Source organism: Budorcas taxicolor, chromosome 7 (assembly GCF_023091745.1).
Source record: "Budorcas taxicolor isolate Tak-1 chromosome 7, Takin1.1, whole genome shotgun sequence".
Classification (NCBI taxonomy): Eukaryota; Metazoa; Chordata; class Mammalia; order Artiodactyla; family Bovidae; genus Budorcas; species Budorcas taxicolor.
The window spans coordinates 44073991-44093836 of NC_068916.1; the positions used below are offsets into that span (position 1 = coordinate 44073991).

Genomic DNA, 19846 nt, shown 5'->3' on the forward strand with positions numbered 1-19846 from the left:
TAAAAAAAATTAATAAATAGAATTGCAACAAATTAGTAATGAACTGCAACTGAAATTTCAATCTTATTATAGATCATTGAAACCAACTATCAACATGCTGCAGATTTAAAAGCATTTAAATAATTTTTCATATTGGGAATATTAAAGGGTCAAATGACATGACTTTGGGTTATTAAAAAAAAATTGCAGGAACCAGGGAAGAGAAAACCATTCCTCATTCTTAGTGTCAACTAGGTGGTGTGTTATGGCAGTTTTCCTTCGTGACATGACACAGTGTTGTGGAGAAAATCAGAGGCAACGAGATTGTGTTCAGTTCAGGATATCAACTTGGCATCTTGGCGAAGCCAGTGCAGTCCCTGCCGGGTGTAACGAACTAGGTCTGTCATGATGCTTGCATTAAAGATGAGAGGGCCCATTACTTTATCCAGTTCAGCAAAGAATTCTAGAAAACCAAAAACACTCATTAAATGATGCACACTCTTTTCAATCAGTGCTTTAAAGTTTTTAGTCTAGACTGTAAAAAACTATTCATATAAAGTAAAAAACATTTCCTCCTACACTAAAATGATTAACTGTTCATGCTTTAGAACAAATCATCCCATAGTCAATCAAGTTATATCTTTTCCCTAAGTCACAAAACATTTTAAAAAGACTAAATGGTCAGGAATTAAGAGTTACACATATAAACAAAATGTCACCGATGGAAATTGCTACTACAAAGCAAACATGATTAAAATGGAGACCTAATTATACAAGGTATTCACACTATACTATTACTCAAAACATTCTCTGTGAACAATTTTTGTATAAGAAGCAAGTGGTATGAAAAAGCAGGATGTTGTTATCTACAAGTTTCCCCCATAAGAGCCCCTGTGAAGTTAGATACTTACAATAGCCTGTGTCCAATCTTTCTGATGTAATCATGTCATACAACTTTAATGAACTGAATCTCATGTTTTAAACAGTAGTTTAAAAATGTAAGAGATAGAAATGACATGATTCTTTCTATGTGAACAAAATCAGACTGATGTATATGTAAGGCAGGGGGTAGAGAGGAGGAAAGAATGACAGTATCCTAACCTTTGATCCCAACACCATTCTGGGAGAAAACAGGGATGTAGGACTCAGTGAGGACAGTTTTTATATGCACAATGATAATAAAGACCTTAGTATACTATATATAAGAAGTAATCAAACAGTTGAGGAGAAAAGGATTTCCTTTATAGAACTTCAGCTAATAAACTGGTGATGAATTTTCTATTTCCTAATGGAATAACACATGTAGGTGATAATCATCAATGGATGCTAAAAGCCTAAGTTAAGTAGTTTAACATTTTAAAGTTTACATCAAACTGAATCAGGCCAACACCAGCTGAATGGTCAAATACTGCTAAGACTAAAAAAGGAATAACCATTATATAACTCATAGTATGATTTAATAGGAAATATAGAGTTCAGTTCAGTTCAGTTCAGTCGCTCAGTCGTGTCCGACTCTTTGTGACCCCATGAATTGAAGCATGCCAGGCCTTCCTGTCCATCACCGACTCCCGGAGTTCACCCTAACTCATGTCCATTGAGTCGGTGATGCCATCCAGCCATCTCATCCTCTGTCGTCCCCTTCTCCTCCTGCCCCCAATCCCTCCCAGCATCAGAGTCTTTTCCAATGAGTCAAGTCTTTGCATGTGGTGGCCAAAGTATTGGAGTTTCAGCCTCAGCATCAGTCCTTCCAAAGAACACCCAGGACTGATCTCCTTTAGGATGGACTGGTTGGATCTCCTTGCAGCCCAAGGGACTCTCAAGAGTCTTCTCCAACACCACAGTTCAAAAGCATCAATTCTTTGGCACTCAGGTTTCTTCACGCTCCAACTCTCATATCCATACATGACCACAGGAAAAACGATAGCCTTGACTAGACGGACCTTTGTTGGCAAAGTAATGTCTCTGCTTTTCAATATGCTATCTAGGTTGGTAATAATTTTCCTTCCAAGGAGTAAACGTCTTTTAATTTCATGGCTGCAATCACCATCCGCAGTGATTTTGGAGCCCAAAATATAAAGTCTGACACTGTTTCCACTGTTTATCCATCTATTTCCCATGTAGTGATGGGACCAGATGCCATGATCTTCGTTTTCTGAATGTTGAGCTTTAAGCCAACTTTTTCACTCTCCTCTTTCACTTTCATCAAGAGGCTTTTTAGTTCCTCTTCACTTTCTGCCATAAGAGTGGTGTCATCTGCATATCTGAGGTTACTGATATTTCTCCCAGCAAGCTTGATTCCAGCTTGTGCTTCTTCCAGCCCAGCGTTTCTCATGATGTACTCTGCATATAAGTTAAATAAGCAGGGTGACAATATACAGCCTTGACGTACTCCTTTTCCTACTTGGAACCAGTCTGTTGTTCCATGTCCAGTTCTAACTGTTGCTTCCTGACCTGCATACAGATTTCTCAAGAGGCAGGTCAGGTGGTCTGGTATTCCCATCTCTTGAAGAATTTTCCACAGTTTCTTGTGATCCACATAGTCAAAGGCTTTGGCATAGTCAATAAAGCAGAAATAGATGTTTTTCTGGAACTCTCTTGCTTTTTTGATGATCCAGCGGATATTGGCAATTTGATCTCTGGTTCCTCTGCCTTTTCTAAAACCAGCTTGAACATCTGGGAGTTCACAATTCACATATTGCTGAAGCCTGGCTTGGAGAATTTTGAGCACTACATTACTAGCGTGTGAGATGAGTGCAATTGTGCGGTAGTTTGAGCATTCTTTGGCATTACCGTTCTTTGGGATTGGAATGAAAACTGACCTTTTCCAGTCCTGTGGCCACTGCTGAGTTTTCCAAATTTGCTGGCATATTGAGTGCAGCACTTTCACAGCATTATCTTTCAGGATTTGAAATAGCTCAACTGGAATTCCATCACCTCCACTAGCTTTGTTCGTAGTGATGCTTTCTAAGGCCCACTTGACTTCACATTCCAGGATGTCTGGCTCTAGGTGAGTGATCATACCATCATGATTATCTGGGTCGTGAAGATCTTTTTTGTATAGTTCTTCTGTGTATTCTTGCTACCTCTTCTTATTATCTTCTGCTTCTGTTAGGTCCATTCCATTTCTGTCCTTTATCGAGCCCATCTTTGCATGAAATGTTCCCTTGGTATCTCTAATTTTCTTGAAGAGATCTCTAGTCTTTCCCATTCTGTTGTTTTCCTCTATTTCTTTGCATTGATCGCTGAGGAAGGCTTTCTTATCTCTCCTTGCTTTTCTTTGGAACTCTGCATTCAGATGCTTATATCTTTCCTTTTCTCCTTTGCTTTTCGCTTCTCTTCTTTTCACAGCTATTTGTAAGGCTTCCCCAGACAGCCATTTTGCTTTATTTGCATTTCTTTTCCATGGGGATGGTCTTGATCCCTGTCTCCTGTACAAAGTCACGAACCACTGTCCACAGTTCATCAGGCACTCTATCAATCAGATCTAGTCCTTTAAATCTATTTCTCACTTCCACTGTATAATCATAAGGAATTTGATTTAGGTCATAGCTGAATGGTCTAGTGGTTTTTCCTACTTTCTTCAATTCCACCTATGAAAAGTTCTTACCTAAAATAATGAACTTGACTCTAATCAAGTCTCAAGATATTAACTATCAGTATGAATGAGGGGGACAGAAGAGCAAGCTAAACAATACCATGAGGAAGTAATCAGCAAAATCCAGAATCTGATGCATTCTATGGTACAGTTTCTCCTTGATATCAATGGCATGCCCCTCCCCACCAAAGAAACAGAAGAACGGAAGATACTTAAAAAATTGATCAATGAATGTTTGGATCCTGTTTGAAACAAACCCAACTGTTTAAAGAAAAAAGGCATACTTCAAACAATAGGAAATCTAAGGGGAGGTTATGTCTTAGAAGACATAAAGGAGTTAGCTTTAAAATATACCAGGGTAAAGAAAAACATGATGGGGGGTGATGAGGAGGGATGGTGGGGGGAAAAGAAAACAAGATTAGCAAAATGTTATATTGCTGAAAATGAAGTTGAGTAAAAGGTACATGGGATCATTATACCATTCTCTTCCTTGTTTAGTCAGTGTTTAAAAATTAGCATAAAATATGTCGGTAGACAGGCAGGCAAGTAATAATGTAAACAATAGTTGGGGGAAGGAAGAAGGAAAGGGAGGGAGGAATGGAGAGATGAAAGGAAAAATGATGCCAGAAAACTGGCATCAGGGAGAAGAATGTAATGTAGGGATAACTTAAGAATTTCATCTTGTAACCTTTCCTGAGTTGTAGTGACAATATTTAAAAGTTTAGAAACAAATCAGGTTTTTAGAAATACAAACTTCCTCCCACCATTACCCCTCTTTATGGATCAGAATTTTTCATTTTCATCTGATGCTATAAGCATTATATTTAAATATACTCTGTGACAAAAGTATACTTGCTTGATTGGCTACTTAAAGTTTTCTACAAAGGAGCTGCCTGAATAGATGCTACATACACATATTTGCTAAAAAAACATCTACTGAAGTGTTTATTCTGTACTTTTTCAAAGATCTTTAATACTTCCTAATTCTTGGTGTTCTTAGTTTGGGAGATAACAAGGTGCAATGATCTAATATTAAAGAATGCTAGACAGAAGGCTATTCATTTTATGGTCTCTTTTATCATGTAAGTTTCTTCCAATATATCTTCAAAAATCCAGTATGAACATGTTTTCTTATATATTAAATACTTCATATGTATAAGATGTCTGGATATACTCCTTTGCCCATAGCCAAATTTACCTTAACTGTCCCAGGACAGATTATACATTTTATTACTTTTACAGTATAAGCTGCAATTAAATGTGGCTGAACAAAGGTATATTTGTCTTAAACCAAAACTATTTTTTGTTTAGTTTGTGTCACCACTATAGTGCAAGGTATTTTTTTGACAAAACTCAGTACATTTACATGACTGATAAGCAATGGAGATCAGCAAACTGACTGTCATTAACTCTAGACTAGATAATAAACTAAATGTACAAGAGACACTTAATTTAACTATTCCATAAAATCTCTTTTTAACAATTCCATCCTTCAGAGTCTCTCCAGAGACCTCCTTACCTTTTTGCTCTTTGGAAAGCTGTTCAGCTTGGTCCCAAATTTCAGTGGCATAGAGGAAGTTGGATGTAACCTGAACATAGCTGGCTGCCATGTGGTGGATCCTCTGTGGAATGGTCACTGAAGAACCACTTGCTGAAGCACTACTGGCTCCAGAAGAATAATTTCCTGAATTGCCTGGTGACAGCTTTGGAGAAACAGGGGAAGGCATCCCAACAGCTTTGCTACACACAGAGAAAGAGGAAGTTTATTCATATAGAAAATGATGAATGTGAGGAAATTAATGTATGACTGGTTCTTCCCACATGAAGGCTTTTAAAATTTGAAGGTTCTTTTAAACTAAAAGGGAACTGTACTTCCAAAGAAGTACAGGTTCTTTTAAATAAATACTTAGCTCACTAAAGTGTTTATTGTGAGTTATTATTTTATCAAGACTCTTTGGTTTAACCAATGGCAACAGTACAAAAGATGGGAAAGAAGTGAGGAAGTCATATACTTTGGTAAGAGCTGTTCCAAGACTTAGAAGCTAGATCATCTTACTCTCAGCTCAACACACTTTCCACCTATCTGGGGATATAATTAGGTACTTCCCAATTGTTTTATAGAAAGCTGAATGAATTAACAATTTGAGATTTCATGGTAGTTTTTATCCTTTCTGTGGATGAGTGGGATGGAGGTTATGTGGGAATGGAGGAGAAACCATAATCATGCCACTGTTATTAAATTTTGGCAGTGTCCAGACATGAACAAAGATAAGTGCAAGGTGATAAAACTCCAACTAGCCACAGAAATCAAGCTAAGAAAGGTTGAGGAGTTGTAAAACAAAAAACAACTCAGACTTCTACAGGTGAAATGTTCCTTCTCTAATCTTTCTAAGAGCATGTTTAAGATATTTTCAACTTAAAAACAAATGATAATGGTAAAGAATCCGCCTGTAATGTGGGAGACCTGGGTTCGATCCCTGGGTTGGGAAGATCCCTTGGAGAAGGGAATGGCGACCCACTTCAGTATTCTGGCCTGGAGAATTCTATGGACAGAGGAGCCTGGCAAGCTATAGTCCATGGGGTCACAAAGAATTGGACATGACTGAGCGACTTTCACTTTCACAAAAAATACCTTTTTCGGAAAGTGGCGAAACCCATTCCACTTTCACATAAAAATAAACTTGTCACATAAAATTTTACAGAATAAAATTTACCTACCTTCCCAAGCCTGGTGATGGTGCTTGAGAGTTATTGTAAGAATTCTGTGGAGAAAAGAAAATGTACTTAATAATTAAAAAAAACAAAACAAAAAAGTAATTTATGAAGTACTCTTTATTTAAGTATAATAAATATATTCAAAAGCATTGGGCCAGTACTGATCTTAAGAAACCAAAATGTGTGTGTGTGTGTGTGTGTGTGTGTGTGTGTGTGTATGTGCAACAGAAGGAAGTTATTTAGATAATAGCTGGGGTGTTCTGGAAGACTGAAAAGGGAGAGACAAAGAATGAGTAACATTCAGATGGATAAAGAAGAGGGGAGAAGGCGTAGAGCAAGGCAAGTCATCCTGTGTACAAAGGCTGCAGACAAGAGAGTGTACATGAGCCAAACAATTTACCTGGAGTAAACTTCAGAAAAGAAAGAGGGAGAGTGGGAGAGAGATTGATCTTGAAGGCCTTGTAGGTCAGAGTAAGAATCTTTCACTTGACCCTACAGGCAATGCTAAGCTATTAAAGCATTCCAAGTCATTATCAGGGCTGAATTTTAGGAAGACTTACATAGGGCTATCATGAAAAAACATTAGGTTTTGTGATAAAAATAGATTATATACATTGAAAGATTACTAAGGGCTACTGTATATGGCTACATAGTTTCCACAATCAGATATGTGTGCATTTTAAACCTCAAACTATTTGAAAGTTTCCAAACAGTAGTACTTCCTCTCCTTTGACAGGAAAAACATGAGGGCACTTCTGAGGCGGCAATAGGAGACTTTACAAATTTTGTCTCCTGGGAAACAGATACTCTTACCGTGTACTTACCTTCAGATGCTCTGTCAGCGTCTTTGAATACTTCAGAGCAGTTTCCTTCTTCAGTTTGAAGAGCCTCAGGTACAGCAAAGACTGGCATCGTAGGCTAGCCAATGGAAAAGGACAGCTTATTTACCAGGACAACAGACTCTGGCCACATCGCATAGACAAGCTTCACATTGCGCCAGAGTACACAAGTGATTCATGTGAGCAGACCATGGCATAAGGTCAATGACACTAACTCTTAGGCAAAACCAAAAGGACTAGCCTCCTATTTGTTGACATTCAAAAATCAAAACCTCACCCCCAGGACACCAATGTGTCATTTATAACATAGGGACTAAAAATCACTGCGGGGGAATTTCCTGGCAGTCCAGTGGTTAGGATTCAGTGCTTCATCTTTCTCTGTTGTGGTCCAGGTTTAATCCCTGGTCAGGAAACTAAGATCCTATATAAGCCGTATGGCACAGCCACCTCTTCCCTCAACAACCACCCCCCCAAAAAAACTTCAGAGCATAATCTCTACATTAAACTAAAAATAATTTAAAACAACAAAACTAGGAACTCAACTGTAATATTACAACTCTGAAGTAACACATGTAAAACTTACAAAGGCCCTGCATGGCCATCACTGCCTACCTCTCCAGTCACTTTCACTTACTTTTCCTGGGTTTTTTAGTTTCCTGACACAAGGTTTCCAGTTTCTTTTCACTATCCAGCCCTTGTAAATGTTTCCTCTACCTAAGGACTAAGTATCCCTACAGTTTACCTTTACAGTTATATAAACTTTTCCTTCAAAGTACTGAATTCATGTACTTGTGTGGTTATTTGATTAATTTCTGTCTCTTCACACTATACCCTGGACTCCATGACAAATAGGACTGTGCCAGTTTTTTTCTACAGCTGCTCTCCCACTTGTTAAACCCAGTACCTGGTAAAGTAAATAACCATGATTGATAAACTCTCTCTCTGGGGATAAGCAAACAAGTCATTTCTTTATTCTGAGCAAGCTAGATGTTTGCTACCTGAGGTAAGGAATGCGGGCGCGCAAAGTTGCTTCAGTTGTGTCTAACTCTTTGCAACTCTATAGACTATAGCCCGTGAGATTCCTCTGTTCATGAGATTCTGCAGGCAAAAATATTGGAATGGGTTGCCATGCCCTCCTTTAGAGGATCTTCCCAACCTGGGGACTGAACCCTATCTCCTGCAACTCCTGCATTACAGGTAGATTCTCTACTGCTGAGCTGCCAGGGAAGCCCCAAAGGTAAGGTATATGTATATGTAAATGGAGGGAGAGGATACCAAAAGAAGAGCCTGGATTTTTTATAGTGTCCATCTTTACTGAAACACACAATAGAAGCCTCAGAGTTAAAAAAAAAAGTCAACTATAGTCAAATCCAAAAAAAAAAAAGCCTAAAAAAGTGATCACTTAATAGAAAGTTCTAATATCAGTCTCACTCTACCAAGGCTTTTATTTTGTTAAGAGGGCAACGGAGGAGAGGCTCACAACAACTAAAAATTTTCAGTAGGAATTCTGTTGTTTTCTTCTTGACCCATCAAGAATAGATTTATGACTGGGTCATGGAAGGCCAATTCAAGGATAACTTTCAGAAGAACACAGACAGCACAGTTCCTTACAAAACTGCTTTGTCGTCTAGCAGAGGCTAACATGCAACACTTACCAAAGCACTGTAAGTCTTTTATCTGCAGCTGTAGCATCTGGTGCCAAGTAATTCTTTAGCTTCATAGTGTATCTGTGAGATAAGAGAAGAAACAAAGGACACAAAATATAATACTTCATCTGTTTTATGACCTCCTCAGTCCTCTAAACATTAAAATCAAACTTAAAGACAAAAATACCCACTAAAGTGTCTACTTCTCCTTATCCAAGGACAATAAAGGATTAAGGATCCTCTTTGGTTATTATTTTATAAATTAGTCCTTTCCAAGAAAGAACAGAGAAATATTCTTGCCAACAATGCAGGAAGTTTCCCCACTTACTTGATGAGCTCCACCGTTTCTGAATACATAAGGAATGGGGATTTGGATTCCTGAGCATTTTTCTCTAATGCATTCCCACATTCAATGAAAGATACCACAGCATCAAGATAGTATACAGCTTTCTCAAACCTATCAGACTGAAGAAAGAAGAATAAAGGTAAATGAGAGCCACACTGATGTGCTATGAGAACAAATGAAGATTTAAGTTAATTTGATTAAATATATAAATATTTACATACCAATGCATCTGCATTGTGCTTTAGCTTTTTTGCTTCTTGTAAATAATGGTCTGCTGAATAATTTCTGCAATGTAAATTTTTTATTTTAAGTAAAATTGGAAATATTTTCCTAAGATAATATTAGTTTTATAGCCCTCAGTTTTCATGTCCTCAAGTAAAGACAAATTACTAAACATTTGATTAGTTTTTCCCTGACAAATGTTTATATTAGGTTAAGAGCATAAATCATTTGAAAGATTGAGAGTAAACAGAATGTAGGTAGGAAAAATACTTTATCAAAATGGAGGGGAAAAAACCCTATGTTACTTATCTGAGACATGAGACAGTCTTTATTTTAAACCTACACTGTTTTACTTAAGAAAGCCTTTAAACAGTAAAGTCAGCAAAGGTGGACTACTGGAAGGTACATTATTCACATTCTCCATGAGAATCATGAAGGTAAATTAAGTTAAAAGGAGCAATGCTTGGACTTGAAGGTGCCTTTAAAATTAAAAATCTGAATATTCTGTCACAATATCACAGTACAACAATATCACAATACAACCAATTCTTCTGGTCACTGACAGACATTAAAATGAGTTTCTTATATGCTGACTGGAATGATTTCTTAAATGCATAAAAAATCTTATTTATCTTACCTGTCATCAAAGGCAAGCTTCGTTCTCCGAGGCTTAGAAGCATCAGGAGTTGGTGTAGATGGAGGACAGTTAGAAGAACTATTTGGAGCCTTTTCCTGACCAGAAAAATAAAAACAAAAACTACATTGAATATTATGAAATTAAAATTAAACTCAAAGTATTTTTTAGCTCGTGGTTAAAAAGCAAACAAAATTCCATTGTCTGTGGTAGTTAACTCCCTTGTTATAAAAATTTAAAATTTCATAATGTAAATGTCCTTTTTATGGAATGAGCCCACTTTAAATAACCAAGAATATTATTTATAATATTCAGTTGAGTCACTCAGTCATGTCCGACTCTTTGTGACCCCATGAACCACAGCACGCCAGGCCTCCTGTCCATCACCAACTCCCAGAGTCTACCCAAACCCACGTCCATTGAGTTGGTGATGCCATCCAACCATCTCATCCTCTATTGTCCCTTTATCCTCCTGCCCTCAATCTTTCCCAGCATCAGTGTCTTTTCCAACGAGTCAGCTCTCTGCATCAGGTGGCCGAAGTATTGGAGTTTCAGCTTCAACATCAGTCCTTCCAATGAACACCCAGGAACAATCCATCTCCTTTAGGATGGACTGGCTGGATCTCCTTGCAGTCCAAGGGACTCTCAAGAGCCTTCTATTAGGGGTCTACTATGTGGGAGGCAATGACACTGACACTTGTAAAAACTTAAGGAATAGACAAATCTAGTATCAATACAGTAGCATTACTTCAGACAAAATTTACTGGTAATAACTGGTCAATGAAAACAATTACAATATCTAACATTTACTATGTACTTACTATTTACTAGGCACTAAGTTAACCAAGTACTTAGTATAACCATTAATCCTTTAACAACCCTATGAAATATGTACTGCTATTAGGATAGATAAAAAGTAGTCTCAAGGAAGCTGAGCAACTTGCCCAAGTCCAAACAGCTTTTAAATAGTATTCCTGGAATTTGGGTTTTAAGTTCAGATCTATCAGATTTCAAAAGCCTAGACACTTTCTTAAATTTTATTCTGCCTCCTATCAACATGTCTATTCTGTCTCCTATCAACAGAGACCTTTAACGCAAGGGCTATGACCCTGTCCTCCCAACAGCTTCCCCTCCGGTCCTATCTTCAATAAATTGAATACACACTTTTTCCCATTAAAAAGCCATAAATAAGTAGAATTTATCCTATGAATTAATAAATGTCTCAACATTAGAAAGCCCAATAATATATATATTTTTTATTACTTCTGTTTAAAAGAAACCATGTAACAATTATTTTTTTCTTTTCTTGTAAAAGAGTCCTTTCAAGTTCAACCTATTACAGCTTTCTTCAAGAATGAAAATAAAAGCCCTGAGATTTGAAAAAATACTAAACTCTTTATGGTAAAATCTGCACACTTACCAAATGGCTTCCTGAATACTATTGCAGTCTTGGACAGCTTTCCCCCTGTGTTTTATAACAGATCTATTAAGGTTGGCACAAAAGTAATTGTGGTTCCAACCATGAATTTTAAATCATCACAACTAGGCTCAAACATATCTTTATTAATCAAAATAGGAACCATTACGGTCAACATGTTCTTGCCAATGAGGAATAAGTTTGTCTATTCCTGTAGTGAAAAAATCCATGCTTTGGGATTCCATGAACTCTTGGAAAGCATTTTCTGTGTCCTACTGGCTGTGGAAGCATTTCCCCTGCAAAAAGCTGTTGAAATGCTTGAAGAAGTGGTAGTCGGTTGGTGAGAGGTAAGGTGAATATGGCAGATGGGGCAACACTTCATAGCCCAATTTGTTGAACTTTTGAAGCGTTGGTTGTTCAACGTGCTGTTGGGCACTGTCGTGGAGAAGAATTGGGCCCTTTCTGTTAAGCAGAAGCTGCAGGCATTGCAGTTTTTGGTGCATCTCATCAATTTGCTGAGCATACTTCTCAGATGTTAATAGTGCTGCCAGGATTTAGGAAGCTATAGTGGATCAGACTGGCAGCAGACCACTAAACAATGACCATGACTTTTTTTGGGTGCAACTTTGGCTTTGAGAAGTGCTTTGGAGCTTCTTATTGGTCCAGTCACTGCTGCTGCTGGTTGTTGTATAAAATCCACTTTTCACTGCGTCTGATTGAGAAATCGTTCATTGTTGTTGCGCAGAAAAAGAGATGACACTTAAAAACGATGATTTTTTTTTTGATTTTCAGTCAGCTCAAGCTTTTTCTCCTCCATAATTTGCTTCAAATGCCAAATGACTGTGGAACGGTTGACGTTGAGTTCTTCGGCAATCTTTTGTGTTGTTGTAAGAGGATCAGCTTCAATGATGGCTCTCAGTCTGTCGTTGTCAACTTTGATAGCTGGCCACTCGCTCATCTTCAAGGTTCTCATCTCCTTCATAAAACTTTTTGAACCACCATTGCACTGTACGTTCATTAGCAGTTTCAGGGTCAAATGCATTGCTGATGTTGCAAGTTGTCTCTGCTGCTTTACCACCCATTTCGAACTCAAATAAGAAAATCACTCGAATTTGATTTTTGTCTAACATCATTTCCATAGCATAAAATAAGTTTAAAATGAATAGTAAGTAATAAAAGTCACCAGCAAAAATCATAAAGTAAGAAGTGTGCATTAAAATAATGTACAACATAATCATATTTATTTACAAATATATTCCAATATCAAGTGGCAAATTTCAACAATGTAAAAACCTCAATTATGTATGTACCAACTTAAATATAAGTGCCTATGTTTAAATTTATTGAAGGAAAAATGAAGTTTCTGAAAATAAAGAAAAATTACTACGTGTGGTAAGAAATACTATCTATACTTACTGTGGTTAAGTAAATTTTTGCATTATATATATATAGGAAATCATTCTGTTGTATACCTGAAACTAATACAATGTTATATATCAACTTTATCTCAATTAATTAAAAAAACTGGTAGAAATGGACTAACAAAATATCAGTCAGCATACAGAAGGTGTGAAAATATCATTAATCTAACTGAATTATACAGGTCGCTGTCTCTAATTCATGTGGAAGACACAGTCTTTTCATTACAAAAATCTACCATATACTACGCTGTTTTACAAAGCAACTCAACAAATTTCAAAAGATTACTGCACGCAGATCACTTTCTAGCCTCTTCTACAAGGTAGAAGTACTAATCAAAAGGCAACCAGAAAATCTCTGTATGTTTGGAAGTTGAGTAACACACTTAAGTAACTCTTGGATCAAAGATGGAATCACACAAGAAATTAAAAAACATTTTGAACTAAGTTATAAAAATAGTATATACCAAGTCTTAAAGATGCAGCTAAAGCAGTAATTAGAGGAAAATATATAGTCTAACTGCTTATGTTTGAATATTAGAGAAAAAGAGCTTACAATTAATTTTGAAAAACAAGCTTAGTATCCATCTTTAAAAGTTAATAAACAGAACAGCAAAACAAAAAGACATAAGGAAATTATAAAGAGTATAAGTTAATGATATAGCAAATAAAAACAAACTATAGTGAATAAAGACAAAGAAAGGCTGTTTTTTTGAAAAAGACAAGTAAAAGTGATAAGCCTCTGATGAAACTGATGAAAGAAGAGAAAGACGGTACAGAAAACTAAAATTAAAAATAAAAGACAATATAAGAAGCAATATTAAAGATATTAAAAATAAAAGACTATACTGAACAAAATTTATGCCAACATATTTCAAAAATTTGGTATCAGCAAATATCTAGAGAAACAGAAAATAAAAATTATATGTAATTTTGGTTTTTCATATTATCTAATTTTATCCAGTAAGTTAAACACTGGATAAAGTGCAAACAAGTGAGACACAAATCCCTGCTTTCAAGAAGCTGACAAGAGAAGAGACATAGACATTGAATTTTACCTATGAGATAACAGAAACCAAATGAGCAGAAGAACTCACTTAATGAGTACATTTTAAAATGAAAGAAAGAAAGAGAGAAGAGATTTAAAAGAAGCATACAGGTCTCAAATCCTACAGTTCAAGGATGGGAAATAGAGAAAGAGCCAGCCAGCAGGTAAACAGAGAACTAGGTCAGTGAAGGAGGCCCACAGAACAGGTTCCTCAAGGACACTATCTAAACTGCTATGGAAGCGGTCCAGCTGGAGAAAAAGCCTTTGGTATATCTCAATTTGAGACGTTGTTCACAATTTAAATTACCTCAAAATTTAAAAGATTTAATCACCACATTTAATAAGCACAACTAACTGCCTTTGTCAATTTTTTCAACTGTTAAACAGTTGCTTATTTTAAGTCACAAATAATAATGCAGTAAATTATATACTTAAAAAAACTAGGTATTTTCTTAACTTTTTCAGGGAGTTTGCTCCTGATCAGATCACCTTAGAAAGCAATGAAAAACCTGATAAACAAATTCAGTATTAGAGCCTAAGTACAACCTTGAAAAAGCTTCTCTGATCCAGTTATGCACCCACAAACATTAAGAATATTCCCCTACCTGATGATCATGCTCCAGGGCTAATTCCAGTGCTAGCTCAGCTAAAGAGTATTTTTCTTCTTCATGAAGCCAAATGGTTGCTTTAGCACTTTATGTAGTATAACTAGCTTGTAAAATCTAACTCTAAATGATCCAAAGACAATTTAAAACCATAGATAAGAACACAATCAGAACAACTGGAGTTATTTATATATTTGATCATAATCAACTGTTCTTCCATAACCAACTTTTCCAATTATGGAAAACCAACTTTTCCAACTTCTGCCTTAACCAATAATATGCGTGTGTCCAGATGACTTCATTCCTTTCATGGTCTCAGATCACAGCACAAGTTTATTATCAGACTACGACATTTTGAGAGTAAAAATGAACAGATCTGTAAGATTAGTAAGATGTTTAAAAATTTTTCAAAGCATAGTTACCTTGGAGAAGTCACATGGCAAGGAGAGTTTTTTCAAAAGGCTCAGGTCCCTCAGTGCCTTACCTTGACCTCCTTAGAGATACTGGAAGTCTTCCCTTCAGTCCTCTTCTGCTTTGATGCGGAGGAACTGTTTTTGCTGCTGCCACTATTTTCCTTGTTGCTGTTATTACTTGACTTTAAAGAAGAAGACTGACTAATAGTCCTCTTCCGAGAGCCATGCTCTGTTTTTGGATCTTTTGAAGGAACAGGCCCAGCAGGAGAAGGCAATAAATCTTTTTCTTTAGCAGTACTCTGTTTAGATGACCTGCCAAACCAAACAAATGCCCTCATTTCTCCACACAGTCATGTAAGAGTGATGGACTTTTCCCATTTGACTTTGCCTCATTTCAAGATAATTTGTTTTTCCCTATTTGATTATTAGAACATATGATTTCTATAAAACAAAATAAAACTATAAATTTCAAGAGGGCAGATATCTTCTCCAGTGTTTCCTCCCCATTATGGTTGTATACTCAGTGCCTAAACCTTGGTCTGCCACACACAAGTATTCAATAAATAGTGATTGAATAAAAGAACAAAAAGAGGAATGGTGAATGTCTCCTGCAGCTATACATAAGCTTGCCATCCGGCCTGAAAGTGGTAAAGCTTTACTTTAATTCTTATCCTATGAATACTTCCTATTCTCCTAAAAAGAAAGATAAAGTGACTGAATCTTGCTTTTCATCCCAATTAACTAAAAGCAAAACCTCCCACTATTTGGTATATGACTGTGTACAGAAATGTATAACATATACATACTAAATGGAATATTCTAAGAGCACATTAGAAAGTACCCAGCAGCAAATAACACACATAGATCAATACACACATTAACATGTTTTTCAGACATACTCTTTGCTGCTGGATGGTTTGTGGCCTGCCATATTCTTGTCCTCTGTTTTAGGTTTCTTGCTCTCATTGGCTCGGTTATCATCTTCATTCTGGATGAAAAACAGGAAAAAAAAAAAGGCAGTTAGGTTTTGATTTTTATTCATCTAATTTCAGTTTTCAGTGCTAGTCACCCTCAAACAGTTAATCTCTGATATACTTCAGAAAGAAGATAAATGTGAAGTGAAAGAACTCATTTAAACAGTGTTAAATAAATTAGGTTTTTAAGTCTGAGAAGAAGTCTCCTATTTTAGATACGAAAAGCTGAAATGCTGAAACAGTCTTTTAAATGGCATCTTTTCAGTCTCATGATTTGAGGAGGGGGGATGTGATAATTAAGATATAATTCACATACCATAAAATTCATCTGTGTTGTAAGATTATTTGTCAATATTTTCTTTTTCATGAATGAATATATTCTATTGTATGGATATATCACATTTTATTCATCCATTCATCATTTGAATTTTTCCTACTTTTCAAGTACAGGTTTTTGTGTGGACATGTTTTCACTGTTCTCGGGTATATACGTAGGAATGAAATTGCTGAGTCATAAGGGAATACTGTCTATTTACTTTTTGAGGAACTGTTAAACTAGGTCCCAAAGTGGCTACATCAGTTTACATTCCCATCGGCACTGTCATCCTCCACATCTTCACCAACACTTGTTACTGTCCATTTTTTTGCTTTTAGCCAAGACTAATGATTTTTGAAAAACTTTTTTGCTGAAACAAAAGCTATGGGCCTGTCTATAATTATCAAGCTACTATGCTTGGGGAATTTAAGTTTTCCTATTGATTTAAATATCAGGGCACAAATATTGCAAACATCCTGCCATACAAAAGAATTTGTTCCCATACACAAATGATTAAAGTTGGACATGCGAGAACATGAGAAAAAGGAATCCACATCTTTAATTATCCTTGGCTGGTCTCTTTCTCAGTATTATCTGCTTTATCTTCAAGAACAAAGCAATCTCAAAAATCATCACTGGGAAATACCCTGGTGGTCCAGTGGTCAGGACTCAGCACTTTCACTGTTGGGGCCTGGAATCAATCCCTGGTGAGAGAATTAAGATCCTGCAAATTGTATGGCATTCTAGGGGGGGGAAATAATCATCACTAAGTTTCCTGGTGATATACATTTTATAAAATTAAAATTTCATTTACAGGTATTGATATAAAAAAACTTGTGAGGAATACATGCCAATGAGATGTGGGGGAGGTAAGGAGATATGCTTAGTCGCTCAGTCATGTCTGACTCTTGGCAACCTCATGGGACTTGTAGCCCACCAGGTTCCTCTGTCCATGGGATTCTCCAGGCAAGAATATTGGAGTGGGTTGCCATTTCCTTCTCCAACAGAGATATGGGACACTCCTTTTAGAGGAAGGGGTTTTTTAATTACAAGTTATGTATATTGTAAAATTTTAAACAAGAGTAAAATATACTCAGTATATTATATTTTAAATGTCTGAAAAAGTTTATAAAGATTTGTAATACCTTTTTAAAGATAAAAGAACCATTTTTTTAATTCCATAAGAAACATCTTATTTTTTTAAGGAGCAAAATCTATCATATACAAGCTCTTATTTCATATAATTTCTATGAATTATATAGAATAATATAAAATACCATAACTAAGTCCAGCAATGTGAGGCTGTGGGCTCTAGAATCCATCAGCCCTAAAGAGTTTACCAGTTGAATAAAGCATCCCTTTACTACAATAATGGAAGCTCTTAGCTATAGTACTGAAAGTAGGAAGCTTCAGTTTTATAGAAATTCAAATTTTAAAAAATCTTCAACTTTTGAAGATGCAAAAAAAAAAAAAGTGTTATTCTCATTTGTCCAAATACATCAGCAACAGCACACAGTACTGTGGTTCCAAGGAAAAAAGAGGGAAAACTGCAGACTCATTTCATTTTAAGAAAATGCTATATTCTTCCTGTCCTCTACATGAGATTCTCAGGGTCAGCTGGGCCTGGGATTTTGTTCTCAGTCCACCTGGTATCCTGTTCACCTGCTCATGTTTTCAATATCTTATAATCGCATTCACACATGTGTATCAAGGAAAATTACACTATTCTTCCATACAAATTAGTAAAATGTACTCTCCTCTAAAGATTTCTTACTAAAGTTGAGAGATCACACTTCTTTCCAAAAAATCTGTCTCTATATTTAAGTTTTCCAGCTCCATTATACGTCCATTATCTTCCAATCACAGATATCCATGAATTTTCATGTTTCCTGGGTCTAAAAAAGCTGATCATAAAAGTATACACCAAGCTTTATCTGTAAATCCAAATTATCTTGGAATTATTTAGGGACAAGAGCTGGCTATGTGCCAGCAGATGTTTTTAATTCTGAACTTGCAGATATGGGTGTTTGAAAAAGCAGAAAAGCTGTGGTACAGCTATGTACAATGGATTGGTGACATTCTTAAGGACATGTTAAAATTGGTGAGTCAATTTACTAGCTTGAATTTGTAATCTAAAACGTGACTTGGTCTGGATATATGAGAGAAGAAAGTGTTATGAAGTGTGACAGCCTGGAGAGTATATATCCCAACTAAAGACATTTAAAACCAAAATTTTAAAAATGTTGTAAAGGTCAGTTTGCAATCTTTGCTTTGTTCTCACCTCTACACTGGCCAGCACACACTATGAACAGATGTACTGGTTCACTTCTTATCTGATTAGAAACTATAATTCTTTACTAAAGGAGACAGGGAGAGGCACAGTGGTCCTCAAGAGACTCTTGTGTCTGTTGTCTCATCAGGACTTTAGCCTCACCTCTATTTTCCTTCATAGCTGTGAATCAACTAGCTAGTTTTTGGCTTAATGAGATTTCCACTGCATTTTAGAGGATGATGTTCACACAACAACAACAACAAGAACAACAAAAAAACCCATTACAAACCTTATGTTTTCTCTTGCCTTTGTTGGAAACTTTCTCTGAGGCTTGTTTCTGAGCCTCTCTTGTGTGCTTTTCTGGCACATTTTTCTTTTCCCCCTTGGGTGGCTCTGTTTCTTTGTAAGGCTTTCCTGGTATTCTAGTCAAGAGATTCAGGTCAATCTTCACAATAAGTGGATACCTGTCATCAGGCTCACTGAGGGGTGAAAGAAGTTCCTTCTCTTCCATAGGAGAGAACATTCGTTGCCGAAAAAAGCTATCTTCTTCCTCCACTGAGGAGGGTTTAACGGGAGTCCTATTACTCTCAGGGTACTTAGGAGTTTGTGAGGAAGGAGGAAGGCTCTCGCTTTCATCCGAATCTGAGGATGAGGTATCTGTTTCTATAATTTCCCTCGATTTCTGGGAAGATTTACTTGTCGACTTGTATTTCTTTTTCTCTGCTGAAGGTCGAGGGGAAGATTTGGACTCCTTTTTTATATTGGGTTTTCTTGAGCCTTTGGTGGCTGCTTTGTGTCTGCTGGAGGGCATGCTGGTAGCCATGTCTACAGGAGTTTCACTCTCTATCTTCAGGCCTCCACGGGGCTCTTCAGCAGCTGCCTTCTCAGTCTTTTTGGGTTGTTTTTTTCCTACAGTTCTCCTCTGTGCTGTGCTGTCACTCTGGGCAGGAGACTTTTGCCTCCCACGCCCACTTTCTGATCCCTTTTGGACAGTTTTGGAGTCTCGTCCAGGAGTAGCAGAACTTGTGTCTTTAGGACCACCTGGATCCGTGTAGCTATTCCCTGTGCCCTGTTCTCGGCCTTCCTTTTTATAGCCTTGAGATGATGGGATATTACTGTCCACAGAAGAAGCTGGTGACACTTTATGTGGATTTACTTTATTCAGCCAGTTATCAAGTTGCCATTTATTTGTGGGAGGTGGTTCAGGCTGAAAAACAGAGAAAGAAGTATGCTTTTTCAGTACTGAAACTTTCTCCTTTCTTCATAATCTCAAGGAAGAGGAAAAAACACGATGCCCAACACCACAAAAGCATATGTTTTTCATAGTTCTAACTGAACCAAAGCAAAAGGCTAAAAATAATAATAGCTCTAATCACTTGAATGAGAAGATAAGCTAATTATTATATA

The 19846-nt window shown here is 36.7% G+C and overlaps 1 protein-coding gene across 2 annotated transcripts in view; it reads right to left on the reverse strand.

Moving 5' to 3' along the window:
• Positions 1-19846, reverse strand: part of AFF4 (ALF transcription elongation factor 4) — a 74668-nt gene continuing 54822 nt past the window's right edge. For both annotated transcript variants that reach the window (XM_052642981.1, XM_052642980.1), the window contains exons 11-21: positions 18729-19646; positions 15777-15865; positions 14949-15189; positions 9980-10074; positions 9342-9405; positions 9103-9239; positions 8784-8855; positions 7114-7207; positions 6293-6336; positions 5094-5314; positions 1-442 (exon numbers count right to left, since the gene is read on the reverse strand). In XM_052642981.1, coding sequence (XP_052498941.1) covers positions 315-442; positions 5094-5314; positions 6293-6336; positions 7114-7207; positions 8784-8855; positions 9103-9239; positions 9342-9405; positions 9980-10074; positions 14949-15189; positions 15777-15865; positions 18729-19646 — 2103 coding nt within the window. In that variant the 3' untranslated portion in view covers positions 1-314. The remainder of the gene's footprint in view (positions 443-5093; positions 5315-6292; positions 6337-7113; positions 7208-8783; positions 8856-9102; positions 9240-9341; positions 9406-9979; positions 10075-14948; positions 15190-15776; positions 15866-18728; positions 19647-19846) is intronic.